The sequence below is a fragment of the Andrena cerasifolii genome, chromosome 15, assembly GCF_050908995.1.
Source record: "Andrena cerasifolii isolate SP2316 chromosome 15, iyAndCera1_principal, whole genome shotgun sequence".
Taxonomy (NCBI): Eukaryota; Metazoa; Arthropoda; class Insecta; order Hymenoptera; family Andrenidae; genus Andrena; species Andrena cerasifolii.
In genome coordinates, this window is record NC_135132.1 from 8,484,119 (window position 1) to 8,499,130 (window position 15,012).

Genomic DNA, 15,012 nt, shown 5'->3' on the forward strand with positions numbered 1-15,012 from the left:
TTGAATCCGACGGCCTTCGAATTGAATCGACCGCCGTAAAGAGCAGCGGTGGCCTCTTCGAGGCAGGCTTTCTCTTTATTGGGGCGATCACTTCGGCTGTGTCAATTTACATAAAATTGAAATTTAAAAATATTCAGTTTTTTACTATAAACTTAGTGCAGATCAGTTTTTAAAATTAAGCAATTTTTCCTTGAGCTAGGGAGAGGGCAAGTGGGAGGGGGGCAGCTGAAATTGAAAATAAAAATTTAACAAATACTCACTTTTTTAGTATAAAATTAATAAAGATTAGTTTTTAAAAATAAGCAATTTTTCCTTGAGCTAAGGAGAGGGTAAGTGGGAGGGGGCAGCTGAAATTGAAATTAAAAATTTAACAAGTACTCACTTTTTTAGTATAAAATTAATAAAGATTAGTTTTTAAAAATAAGCAATTTTTTCTCAAGCTAGGAGCTAATTTAAGTAGGAGGAAATTTGCTTATTTATAAAAACTACTGTGCATTAAGTTTATACTGAAACAGTGAATATTTTTAAATTTTAATTTTTAATTTTTAATTAAATTGGCGCTGCAAGTGCAATATTAAAAAGTTCATTTTGTTTTTTGATTACTATATTTTCTCTTTGCCGTCGCTGTTTCTCAAAGTTCCCTTCCCCTGGAAAAAATCTGCGGACGCCCTTGCATAACGATATGTACTTTGCTGCGCTCCGAGGTAATGGAATTGATTATTAGGGCGCTATGGAAAGAAATTTGTAGGGCAGGAGTGCAAAGGCCGGGGAAATTAGTGGAAAGTTGAATATTGGGGTTGTAGATGTATATAGAGCAGAAGTAATGGCGTGTGGGGGTGTTCGAGGGAGGGGAGGGGTAGAAGGGGATGCTACCAATGGCATTATCTACATTCTACATTATGTAACTGAAAGTTTGGGAGTCTCCCTTCGCAAAAGATTGAAAATTTCTCGAGAAATTCGACTGTAAAGGGGAAGGAAAATATGATACTGGTTGCAGATGGTACTGCATCCAGGAGATATTGGAGGAATCTGCGACACCGATTTAGAGGTGTTTAAGCGTGCGCCAGCTCGGCCATCGAGAAATTGATTTATGGCGGAGTCGTTTTCAAGGATCCACGTAGAAAGGAAAAACGTATGAATATGCCGTGACCTGGAAGTAATGGCCGGCTCTCAGCAATTTGTACACGATTTTTTACTTCCTGGAGCTTGACGCTGACAAATCGCCACCGGAAGTTGTCTTTTAATGCGCGAGGAACGCATGGACACCACTGGAACCCGCCACTTGGGACGTCGATAATTTTGAAATTCACGACTTTTAAAGAATTTCGATTTTGTTCCACAATGCAAAAGTTTCGAATGAAGTCTTGTGAAATTTTAGATTTTAGTGTTGGGCATGTCTTTACAGAAATTTTTCTAGAATTTGACTGGTTTCTTAAAAGTATTTTCAAATTTTTTTAGATATTTCAGATATTAGATTTTTTCAATTTAACAGAAATTTGTTAAAAGCTCCAGCTTTCTAAATTTCACAAGAGACATAGAAACCTGTGAAAAAATTTGAGTGTTTCCAAATTTCATGGAAGGCGCAGAAATCTGTGAAAAATTTTAATTTTTCAAATTTCACAGAAATCTGTTAAAAATTTAAATTTTTTAAATTTCACAGAAATCTGTCAAAAATTGTAATTTTCCAAATTTCACGGAAATCTGTAAAAAATATAAATTTCCAAATTTCACAGGAGACAGAAATCTGTAAAAAATTTTTTTTTCAAATTTCACGGAAATCTGTCAAAAATTTAAATTTTCCAAATTTCACGGAAATCTGTCAAAAATTTAAATTTTCCAAATTTCACAGAAATCTGTCAAAAATTTTAATTTTCCAAATTTCACAGAAATCTGTCAAAAATTTAAATTCTCCAAATTTCACGGAAATCTCTCAGAAATTTAAATTTCCAAATTTCACAGAAGACAGAAATCTGTGAAAATTTAAATTCTCCAAATTTCACGGAAATTTGTCAAAAATTAAGAATTTCCAAATTTCACAGAAACTTGTCAAAAATTTAAATTTTCCAAATTTCACAGAAATCTCTCAGAAATTTAAATTTCCAAATTTCACAGAAGACAGAAATCTGTCAAAAATTAAAATTTTCCAAATTTCACAGAAGACAGAAATCTGTCAAAAATTAAAATTTTCCAAATTTCACAAAAGACAGAAATCTGTCAAAAAATTTCAGCTTTTCAAATTTCACAGAAGACAGAGAAATCTGTCGAAACCTTTAGCTCTCAAAATTTCCCAGAGGACAGAAATCTGTTAAACTCTTCAGCTTTTGAAATTTCACAAAGATCTGTGAAAAGCTTGAGTGTTTCCACTCTCGGATTTTCGCAGAAACGCGGCGGTGAAATGTGATCCAAGGAATTGTCGTAGGAATTGCAAGGACCGATAGCTATGTGGAGGACGGGGCACGTACCATCATCAGTTTCTCGAATTCCTCCTCGATCACGGTGCCGTTGTAGTATCGATACGAGGATTTCGTGTCGGGATAATAAAATCCCCGTTTGCAGACGCATCGATAGCTTCCGCGACGGAATCCCAGTCCTGAAATGGCGATACACTGAAACCGGAAGCGACGATTATGCCTCTACACAGGAAACGATCGACATAGTAAATGAATTTACAGAAACTCAGTCCACATAGAGTGACTATCAAAAAGAACTGGATTCTACGTTGGCGAAAGAACAATTTCGGGAAACGAAAGTTCGCGGGGAGTTTCAATGCGAAAAAGGGTAATTTGAAATGAGAAAAAGTAAAATTTTAAAGGCTAATTTGGAAAATAATCCAAGGTTCAAAATTGCATTGGTATTTTTCTTTTTTCATCTACGATGTGACCCAATTTTTTTTGGTGAAATTCATATTAATAATATGTCTGTAAGTTAATTTAGAAGCTGCGATACTGGGTGATTGAGTAATTTATTGCTAAATAGGAAGGTACTGCAAGAATTTGAAAGAGAATTGCGTTTTTGTTCACTCACCTCGGTTGTTCTTTTCTTGCATTTGTCACTGGCTGCAAAAATGTTGAGTTGTGTAGATCCTGGTGGCAGGGGGCACTGATCTATGTCCAGTCTGCGTAGATCTATGTCTATACCGCTTGTCCCTCTGAAACAAAGAATTCTTTCATATTAATAAAATGTAATATTGTACGTCTAGCAATAGTTGAATAGTAATAAATACTTGAGAATATTTCATAATAAGCGAAATAAGATATACAGAAATTTCGTAGAAACCAGTTATAATGTTACAAACCCTAGTACATCCTTATTTAATTTTAAACAATATCTAAAACTTTATTCATTGCCTCAGTCATGGATAAATAATTAATTAATCTCTCAAAGAAATATAATTACTTAATTTGAGTAATTTGTTCTGAGTCAATCGATTTGTTAATTCATCGATCAGTTAAACTGAACACGTACACGATAAATATTGACCGAAAAATTGTACAAAATACCAAATTTTCGATATCAGAAGCCTCTGCATCAAACACCGAAGCTCAAGCGCTATATTTTCGTTATCCAAACCATGCGAACACATATATCGACGTTATGAAGTGTCAACAAATTCCCCTGCAATATTTATACTAAATTAAGTATGGAAACAAGATAGCTAACATCGATGATACCACCAATACCAACTAATACTTCCATCAGACAAATTTGTTCACGTGCTGTTCGTGACTCGACGCAATGAGACATCATTATAGTGAGCCAGAGTAGTTTCATGGAACAACACCCCCTAATGAGGCCATCGGCTATACTCTGACGGTAAGCATAATTAATCATACGATAGGTAGCGATATTGAGAAGAACGTGTTTTCAGTGGAACGCGCGGTTCTTATCGAGTATTTTGCTGAGAAATCGATTGGACGTGGTCTGGCGCATAAATACTGAGAAACTGGGAAGAGAAGTCGACTTCAGAGAGGCTTCATTAGTTAATTAGATAAGTAGTTAAAGATCTGTGAAGATGTGTGTTGAAATTGTTTTATTAAAATTGACTTTAGGTAGTTAAATAGGGTATACGGGAAGTTATAGGCAGAGCCATGCGAATTGGCTGCTCGAGCCCCCCACCACATCTCTCTGTCCGCCATATTGCTTCCCCCACCACACCGACCGACGACCTCCGCAGCGACATCTGTGGTCTCTTGCAGAAGACTGGGTTAGGTCTGGGTTATTCTTAACGAGAATTTTGCTGAGAAATCGATTGGACGTGGTCTGACGCATAAATACTGAGAAACTGGGAAGAGAAGTCGACTTCAGAGAGGCTTCATTAGTTAATTAGGTAAGTAGTTAAAGATCTGTGAACATATGTGTTGAAATTGTTTTATTAAAATTGACTTTAGGTAGTTAAATAGGGTATACGGGAAGTTATAGGCAGAGCCATGCGAATTGGCTGCTCGAGCCCCCCACCACATCTCTCTGTCCGCCATATTGCTTCCCCCACCACACCGACCGACGACCTCCGCAGCGACATCTGTGGTCTCTTGCAGAAGACTGGGTTAGGTCTGGGTTATTCTTAACGAGAATTTTGCTGAGAAATCGATTGGACGTGGTCTGACGCATAAATACTGAGAAACTGGGAAGAGAAGTCGACTTCAGAGAGGCTTCATTAGTTAATTAGGTAAGTAGTTAAAGATCTGTGAACATATGTGTTGAAATTGTTTTATTAAAATTGACTTTAGGTAGTTAAATAGGGTATACGGGAAGTTATAGGCAGAGCGATGCGAATTGGCTGCTCGAGCCCCCCACCACATCTCTCTGTCCGCCATATTGCTTCCCCCACCGATCGACGACCTCCGCAGCGACATCTGTGGTCTCTTGCAGAAGTCGAAAGGGATCCATGCTACGAGATTAAAGTGTTCAAAATTTTTTGGAGCTTCAATCAAAGATATTGTTCCCAAAACAAGTAACATTTACAGGAATCACCTTTAAAAACACACGAACTTAAAATTTATCTTTATTTGTGGACGATTAAAAAAGATTGTATCAATTTCAAAGACAGAGGAAATAAAAAAATACGGTCCCAAAATTTCAAGCAGGCAGAAAAGTCAATGTGAAATAAAAATTCCAAAAAGTATATCCACAAAACAACTTCAAGCGCATTTAAAATCCCCTAGAAATCTAATTTTGACCCTGCAACTGGCGCTGAGGATTATGACAATGAACAGCCCTACCTAAGAAAAGCAATATACAATTTTATTCCCCTTCGGAAACTGCGAGGCAACAAAGACAACTTCAATAGCCCAGCATCCGCTCTGAAATTCCGTTACTGCTGCAGCCAGGCATTCATCATCCCCGGTTCAGTTTGCCTGACCCAGTGGCGGCATTACAGTTTTAGGAGGAGGCAGGAGTCTGCACCGGAAGAGAGCAGGGTAACACAGCTTTATTGCATAATAAATTGATGGGCCGATCGATAGCTTTACGTGTGCCATCCTTCAGCGTTCGACACCGTCGCCTATTATGCTGGCCGCGCCGGTGAATTTCGACGCGGGTAATACCGTTCTCACGGGAGTATGAATTTCAGCCAATTACGGGGTTGCCTTCGCTCTATCGGACAGGAATAATGCGGCCACTTTGATCTTCCGGTGGCTCTTGCCCGCTTCGAGACTGCTCTGCCGGCAGATACGGGAAACTCTACAGTGATCGTAATTCTTATTATTTAATCTCCTGTTAGTGTCTTCGTTGCGGCCGTTTCTGTGGTTAGTGAGACTGTAGGGAACGCTGATATAGTCCGGAGAGGAATAATTGGCTGCTCAGGGACAGCTTACTCCGTTCCCCCCACCGGGAGATGCAGGAGGCGGGGAGGGGGGCGGTGGGAGTGGCCTGGCGATGGGGTGGGGATAGGAAAACTGTAATAGGTCGAATTTTGGGAAGTTTGTTGGTTGTGGTGAAAGTTTTAATGCTGTAGGTTCCTATACTTGCAATTATTATGATATAAGGCGATATATTACTATTATATTTGTAATTGCAATTGTGCAATAAAGACTTTTAATAATAATAATAATATATTTCAAGTTTTAATACTTTTAAGTTCTTCAATATGCAGATATTGGGCTCTATGTATTTATATTTTATAAACTTATGTGGCTCTTGTTGTAGAACCCCAAGTTCCTACACTTCAAAACTTTAATATTTTCAACGTTCAACATTTTTACAAGTTTTTCCAAATTACAATACCTTAAGTCCCAATCTTGCAAGGTTCTATACTTCCTACACTTCAAATTCCTGTATTAAAAGTTTCTACACTCCCAGTTCTAATACATCAACTTCCACCACTTCGAATTCCTATATTTCAAATTTCTTCAAACTTCAAATTCATATGTCCCACGTTTCTAACCTTAAAATTTCTATATTCCATGTTCCTACGTTTCAAATATCTGTACCTATCCCAAGTTCCTATTTCTATATTCCAAGCTCCTCGCCTCACACATTCCAATACTTCACAGTTCCACACCCTAAACTTCTACATCTCAGGATCCTACAGTCGTACAGTCCGTATCCCCATATTCTACCAGACAGAATGTTCGAATTCATACACTGCGGGTTCCAACGCCCTGAACTACAATACCCCAATTTATATGCTGAAATATAATACACCCCAAGTAACTGCACTCCATGGCCCTATACCTCAAGTTCATAACCTACAAACTCCCGTCCTCCAAGTTCCCACTTCCCGAGTCCCTAACCTCAAATAATCCCACGCAGGATATAATTCCTTCCGATTTTCAGCCCCGTTCAATATCCCGCCACCAGAGCAGCCTTTTCGCCGGCGATTCGTTTCGCAGAACGTAACCAACAACAGCCACGGCAATTATCGAAACAGCGCCAGCCTCTGGGAACGTTCCTGAGCGAAGCGGCAGGATAATTGAGCTCAAGCGGGCGATTTAAATCGCGGCAATTATCCAGAAAATTCGCCGAATGAATAGGAGAGGAACGGGCAGGGGATCGCGGAAAAATTTTGCGGGCAGGTGGATCGGTGCACTCTCCACGCTATTAAGAGGAGATCGCTCGGCGATAATGTCAAAGCAATTTCATTAGGAGCCGCCTGAACATTGCTCCGACCCCTTGCGGGAGGCCTGGGTACCACTGCTAATGGATGCTCAAGAAAATAAGTTGCTCTTTTGTGTGGCGCAACACCTGGCATTCTTTTCTTTGCAACCCAGGTGAAACTGAAACCGAGACTCTGTAATGTACCTTCTTCTTTTTTTTTCAATATATAGTCAGTTTCTGAAGAATTATGATTTTTTTTTTACAATTTCTGCTGATACACGTAAGCCTAGACAATATTCTGATAATCAGGGGGTGTATTAAGTTCGAGTCGCTCATTGGGCTAAAATTTTGTAGTAAAAATTTTACCGAGCAATCGGTTTCAAAGTTTTGTATGTACAGTGGGGGGCAAAAGTATTTGGACACACTTTAAAACAGAATAACTTTTTTAAAATTGGTCCAAATGACTTAAGTTTTTTTGAGAAGATAGAGGGATTAATTTACTATATAACGTGCTCGTCGTTTTGAAAGAAATTACAATTGGTCGAAATAGGGAAGAAAATAGTGGAGATCGTTTTTTTTTCAAATTTTTTTTTGAGCATGTAATGAAAGTTTTAAAAAATGCCTTTTGTAGATTTCAATGAGTTCTATACATGCTGAAAATTTCATCGGAATCGTTACATTATTGTATAGGTGGAATATTAATTGTTTGCCGAATATGAAGCAAATGGGTAATTTCTTTAACTGATTATTCGGTTTCATGATAGAATTTGCAGAGATGTGTATACAATTAGGACTCCAACATATAAAATGGAGTTGCATTAATGTAACTACGGATCCGCAGGAATCTCCGGCGCAGTTTCAACATTTGCATCAGAATATTTCGAGCACTTCATTCTAGAAATTCAATTAACAATTGCTTAATGACCAGCCAGGCTTCGCAGTAGTGTTTAACGAAGCTATTCGATCCATGGTGCACCGGAATACCCTCGTCTCTTCGCGATGTAATTTCGACGTATTCGCGTAATACCACTCGAGGAGGCGAAACTAACAAAAGGAATTATTTGCAACCGCGGCTGAGGGTAAAATATTCAGAGTATAGAATGGGGAAAAGGAATGGAAAATGGCGGTTGGCGGGTATACCGCTAAGCTCCCACTCTGCATCTCTTTTAGAACCTGGTGGTCTTCCAGCAAAACGCAAAAAAATAATGAATTGAGAAGCTGCTCGAACATCTCTAAGTAAAAGCTATTTAAATATCAATTAATTATTTTCATGTGAATAAGGCTTAACGTAAATGTTGAAAAATGTATTCAAGAAAAGGAGGGCACTGTTAAAGATCGAGTTACTTGAATTCTACTTCAATTTCTTCTTTTCAGATCAGTGTTTTTTGCTTTTGGCTTCGACGAGCACAATTCGTCGAATAATTCTCCAATTCTAAGATTCGAGCCAACGCATTCGATCTACCTAGACACCATATCTCAGATTCATACTCTCCGAATTTTTACATCTCAAGCTTACACATTCCAAATTTCTATATTTCAAATTCTTATGTTCCAAATTTTCACACTCCAAATATTTGTATCTCAAGTTCATATATTTCAAATTTTTATATCTGAAGCTTACACCACTAAAATTTCTATATTTCATATTCCAATGACCCAAAATTTCACCCCCCCCAAATATCTGTATCTCTAGTTAAGTTCATACATTTCAAATTTTTATACCTCAAGTTCTTTCACTACAAATTTTTATATTTCAAGTTCCTACCTTTCAAATTTTTATATTTCAAGTTCCTACCCTCCAAATTTTTATATTTCAAGTTCCTACCCTCCAAATTTTTATATTTCAAGTTCCTACCTTTCAAATTTTTATATTTCAAGTTCCCACCCTCCAATTTTTATATTTCAAGTTCCTTCCCTCCAAATTTTTATATTTCAAGTTCCTACCCCCCAATTTTTTTTTCTGAAGCTTACACCACCCAACTTTCTATATTTCATATTCCAATGTCCCAAAATTTCACCCTCCAAATATCTAAGTCTCTAGTTAAGTTCCTTCACTCCAAATTTTTATATTTCAAGTTCCTACCCTCCAAATTTTTATATTTCAAGTTCCTACCCTCCAAATTTTTATATTTCAAGTTCCCACCCTCCAATTTTTATATTTCAAGTTCCTTCCCTCCAAATTTTTATATTTCAAGTTCCTACCCCCCCAATTTTTTTTCTGAAGCTTACACCACCCAACTTTCTATATTTCATATTCCAATGTCCCAAAATTTCACCCTCCGAATATCTAAGTCTCTAGTTAAGTTCCTTCACTCCAAATTTTTATATTTCAAGTTCCTACTCTCCAAATTTTTATATTTCAAGTTCCTACCCTCCAAATTTTTATATTTCAAGTTCCTACCCTCCAAATTTTTATATTTCAAGTTCCTACTCTCCAAATTTTTATATTTCAAGTTCCTACCCTCCAAATTTTTATATTTCAAGTTCCTACCCCCCAAATTTGTATATCTGAAGCTTACACCACCCAAATTTCTATATTTCAAATTCCAATGTTCCAAAATTTCACCCTCCAAATATCTATATCTCTAGTTAACTTCATACATTTCAAATTTTTATACTTCAAGATCCTTCACCCCAAATTTCTATATCTCAAGTTCCTTCACTTCATCTTTCTATATCTTAAGCTTCCCCCTTCCATATTTCTATATCACGAGTTCCCTCAAAATCCCACTTCTGAAATTCCTCCATCTCAAATTTAGGACATGGTTGATAGTGGAACCACTCGAACTCCAATTCAACCCACTCCAGACTTTTTCGTTTCAACCACTTCCTTTTGTCCTCGATGACCCTAATTGTTAAAATTCGGCTATATTTTTTAAAAAAGACGCGAAGCTATCGTTCCCCGTAGGTTAGAGAAATTACCAATTCGGCGCAGCGCGGTTAATGCGACATTAACGATCGCATTTTTCAAGCGCACGTCAAAGCGGAAACGGAACTGCAGTTTATGCATTCGCGTCTCGCGAACGAGGAATCCTCGCGGCCGTATACTAGCCGATGGAAAGAACGAATAATGGCATTTCCGTGGCAACGATAACATCGTAAATCTCCCTGTTTGATTTATATTCCCTATAAAAAAAAAAAATATGCAGGACAAACGATGTCTCTTTCGATTCTTGTCGTCGCTGCTGGAACGCCTCTGATCGAAGATTTACGATTTAATCGCAGCATCTTCTCCCCCTTCTGCTTTCCACTTGTTCACTCCGCAATATTCTGTACCCCTCCCCTCGTTCCAAATTGGGGTGCACAGTTTCATTCATCCTTTTAAATCCCTTTAAAAACGAAATTCGTTTAGTGAAAAAGAAAACTTCCACTGATATAAACGACACATTAGTGTTTTATTATTTTATTGTTAATAAATGTATTCGGTGGTTGAATAACAGAAAATTAAGGGAGGTTGCTCTGATATGTCTGAGTTGTCTTTAAACACTGAGAAATCGTGGATTTTAGCAACTTGTGCATTTTGAAACGCCCTGTACACCTTCAACTCGCAAAACCGTTTCGCGTCTAACAGGTAGCAGATAATGTTGAATAGAACCGATCAGAGGCGGATTCAGGAGCCTTTCTTGGAGGGGGCGAAATTTATAAAAGTACATAAGTACGTTTTTTAACCCTCTTTTACAAGATTCAAAATTTGCTTGTAAGTTATATTTTAATATCTCTATCTGATACTATATCCTAAATAATTAAATTCCCATTAATTATTTATACAAAATAATACATACAATGTCATAATATTTTTCTATTTTATTACTCTTTAGGGAGGGGGCGATCGCCCCTATCGCCCCCCTCTGGATCCGCCCTTGGAACCGATCCACCCAAACAAAACTGTTCCTTTATCCCCCGACAAAGTCTGGAATTCGGAAGTGCAGCTTCAACCGCAACTTATGAAACGCCCTGTACCCTCTCAGTTTTGTCGAGTAACGTTTACCGGCGTAATCGTCGCGCAGAATGCTTATCAGGGACCGTCCCGCGATCTCAACTGGGACAAGTTCACAGTTCTCGAAGAGGAAACACGAGAAATGCCAATAATTCAAGGAGGAACTTGCCAGTGTTCTCGAAGGCCTTTATAACCCGTGTCAATATGCACGAAACCACTCGTGATTAGAAGCGTTCCCCAGCGATGGGATGAAGTCTGATACCCACTCTAAAGCCTGAATCAATTTTACATCCTTCGAGTTATACAGGCTGCTCCAACCTATCTCTACTGGTCAGCTGAGCTTCGGGCCTACAGTTTTGAAACGTCCTGTACACAAGTTATTAAAACTGCTCGATTTGGGGGTTCCATAAGACTTCTGGCAATTTTACGAAATTATCCACCACCCCAGTGAGTAAAGGGGATTCGTGCGTCACAGAGCAATTTTTACATCCGTTTCCAAGATCACTCTACCTCGAGTCGCTCGTCAGCGGGGTAGCATTCTATCGCGTTCGAATGCGTCCCGCGAAACGGTAGATCCCATCGCTGGCGTTTATCTTCTGGCTGAGCGCACGCCAGGCAACTCCCGCTCAGCAGAGGAACACAGGGGCTAATCTGACGAGAATTTTTCATATCTGCTCGCGACTGGCGTTCGAAGGAAACAAGGGAAGATCTCTCGATACGATTCCGGCTCCTCTCACACGCCATGACACACGGCGATATTTCATAAAATCCTTTCACCGAGAGGATCTTCCGCGTGAAATCAGACCCAGTCCAAAGTGTACCATTTCCACGGAACCTTTGTTCGTCGATCGTTCGTTATCGAAGTCGATTTCTCACCGGCGACCCCGATCTCTTCGAGCCCCGAATGTTTCAAATTTCAATGACCCATTCTACCCCCAATTGCTGCCATTATTTCGCCGAAAAGCGGCATGTAAATTGTCAGATTGAGTTATGGTAATTTTACTATTTATTCTAGTTTCGCCTCTCCTTTTTTCCCTGCCGCCAAGAGGTTCAATCCCAAAGGGATTGTAGACTATACGGCTCGACAGGATTTATTTTTCCGCTGCAGGTCGGCGACAAAGGACGATCCTTCCTAGCGAGATTAAATTCGATAAATTCCAGCTCTGCACGCACAGCCAGCGACAGTGATCAAGAAGAAACGCAATAATGGATAAGCCATCGGCGTGTCGAGAACAGCGTCCAATCGGCCACCCCCGCGACTGAACGGGACCACTCGATTCCATGGCAGCGATGTTTCAGGGACTCGATTGAAACGGGAGAGGCGCGAACCAGCTGTTCCGTTCCTGGCTCGTCCTTTAATTATTCCGCGCCCCCCTCCATTAGCGGCGAAGACTTGACTCGTATTCGCAAATTATTAGAAAACAGTGGACCCTGTCGGGGAAAGTTGGACCTCTGGCAACATCCCGATTCGATTTCGGGGGACCTGCATAGATGTCGCGAAACCGCCGTGTTTCGAAGCTGTTGATTTAATGGAGCGAATTGGCGAAGTTTTCGGCATCGACAGGTTTCAAGTCTCCTGGTACGAGGCACTGCGAGTTGCGGTACGTGTAGGGGTTGAAACATTCGGTATCGAGGGAGTACGTGCTCCTGAAAATTGTCCCTTGTAATTCACTCCGAAGATTCGGGTTTATGTAATATCTCCAATTTTTATTCAGAAAATTCTTTTTACTATAAATTTAAATATTCGCTGGATTTAACAATTGCAATTCATTTGGTGACCAAAAGCAAGCCGAAAATGTAGAAAGAATTTTTTTCCTACGACGCTTCGTTCCAGAGTAAATCGACTTTGAAGTTGGCTGCGCGGGAGCGCTGAAATGCGTCGTCTGCGCAGCATTTTTGAACTCGTTTTTTCTCAGGAACCAGTGGTCGTACGAGAAAACTTCATACCACATTTTCGACTTAGTTTTTCGTGAGGAATCACGCTACAGTGTCGGATTCTCGAAAAACGGAATGGAAAGCAAATTTGTCACGAATTAATCCTCCCATCTTTAAGCGGTTTCTTTCAAAACGCGATAATTTAGTTCCCGAAGCTTTAATTATGTCGATTGCCTTCGTTTTGTGCCAGTTCTTATCATTTTCTTTCTGGAGTGTGGGATTTTGGCGTCGAACCATGAGGAATCGCTAGGGAATGGATCGACGTACGAAATTCTCGTGAATGCAGAATCGATACAGGCGTCGAACTGCGGTGAGCACGGTAAACCGGGGGCTACAGGGAGCGAGCATCAAGTATGTTAATTCGCGTCGTTCAGGCAGACCGCCAATCGGTGTGCGAATCATTAAACTTCGCCGATAATGGCCGGAGTAACACTTACACGCCAGTGAAATGTGAGGACCGAAATTCGACGCCAATGCACGCCCACGATAGGATCGAATTCCCGCGTCCAATCCAATTTTCTTTCGTGCCCTTCCCTTTGTTTCTCCCTTCGTTCACCAAAAGGGATCCCCGACATACGTGCGACACAAAAAAAAGCATTCTACAAAAAAGGAATTCACGTTAAAATGAACTCGGAAGCATTCAGCTCGGCTCGTCAGGCTTGCAGCTTTAATTTAGGGAAGAACACTACACCTTCGCTGACAATTCTGACTATTCAAAAAAAAAAAAGGGTAATTTTCCCTAATTTTTTTACCATCGAGGAACGAAAGAATATTTCTTTATTGGGATGAACAAAATTATTTCAATAGATTAAGTACCTTGGTTTCTATATTTTGATAGATCGGTTCGTTGATGTATATCAAATTTTGAATTTTTAAAAAAGCCTTCAGGAATGAATGTACTTTCGCCTCCTTTGTTTTAAACCAGTAGAAAAAGTTTCCAAGCGCGAATACCAATAAGAACCTCTTTCCAGAACAGAATTAATAATACATCCTCCTCCTCCCCGAATTCATCAGCTTCAACTTCATCCCCCCACCCCATCCCCCGTCCTGCGCAAACATTTGCATCCAAGGGTTAAGCAAGCCCGGCAATTATATCTCTATCTCGGCCCAAAACAAATCAACCATTCGCTGTAAACGGAAAAACAAGTTCCTCGAGGGAGAATTAATGTACCCCCTCTGCCCCACCCGGCCGGCAATTCGCGAACGTCATTTGCATACGGCTCGGATTCGCGGATTCTAAATGGCGGAGGCCCATTACGGTCGCGTTTAACCAGAAAGGCGCGCGGATTCCTTGCCGTTCATTAAAAGTCGTTGATTAAAGCGTCGACGATCCCTTTCTCGGTTTTTCGACACCCTTCCCACCTCCACCCACAATTTCGCCCTCTCCCTCCTTTTTCCTCCCTTTGGAGACTCTGTCTGGCGCGCGTAGTAATACGTTCGCTCGGAATGGCCAAAGTGGCGCATTAATCGCCGAAAGTTACCCCCAGGAACAAGGAATTACACGGGGATGTTTCTCCCTAATGAGCCATTCGATTGTTTTAACCCCCTCGGAAACGGGATGGGGGCGAGGCGCTCGGAGCCTCCCTCGGCGAATTTCTCGTAATTCCTGAGGAATTTCGGCATTAGTACAGCATGAAGGGGTGGGTGGGAAGAGATTTTTATGCTTTGACGCGACCAAAGGGATGGTTTGCAAGGGGGGTAGGGAAATTGGTACTTCGAGGTCACTTCTGATTTTGTTTGATTTTTTTACCTGAATATATTAGTGGGTTTGATTATATTTAAGGAGAGTTGAGGGTGTGGTTGGTGGAGGGGTAGGATGGAATTAATTCAATTAATATTGATACTTGAGTTCGATAGTCGTGGTGGTGCTACTGGTTTGCTTTGAGCACTCGCTTGACAATACAGGGTGTCCAAGAATTAATGGTACAATTTAGAAGGGGGTGGTTATACGTGAAACCATAAGTCGAAAATACAGGATACATTTTTTTCTTCCCCATAAAAATATTATAATAGGAGTATATGTATTTATTCACTCCACCCTTCTCATCAAATTTGAATACCATTGCTGAGCAACTGCAAATAAATACTTGATGCACTTTTCAGCA

General features: G+C 39.9%; 1 protein-coding gene across 2 annotated transcripts in view; it reads right to left on the bottom strand.

Annotated features, from left to right (window-relative positions):
• The window catches only part of LOC143377110 (metabotropic glycine receptor), a 142,214-nt gene that overhangs the window by 69,409 nt on the left and 57,793 nt on the right, over positions 1-15,012 (bottom strand). For both annotated transcript variants that reach the window (XR_013087236.1, XM_076828054.1), the window contains exons 3-4: positions 3,025-3,148; positions 2,463-2,606 (exon numbers count right to left, since the gene is read on the bottom strand). Coding sequence is in view for 1 of the 2 variants with exons in the window: in XM_076828054.1 (XP_076684169.1) it covers positions 2,463-2,606; positions 3,025-3,148 (268 nt within the window). In the remaining variant the exon portion in view is untranslated. The remainder of the gene's footprint in view (positions 1-2,462; positions 2,607-3,024; positions 3,149-15,012) is intronic.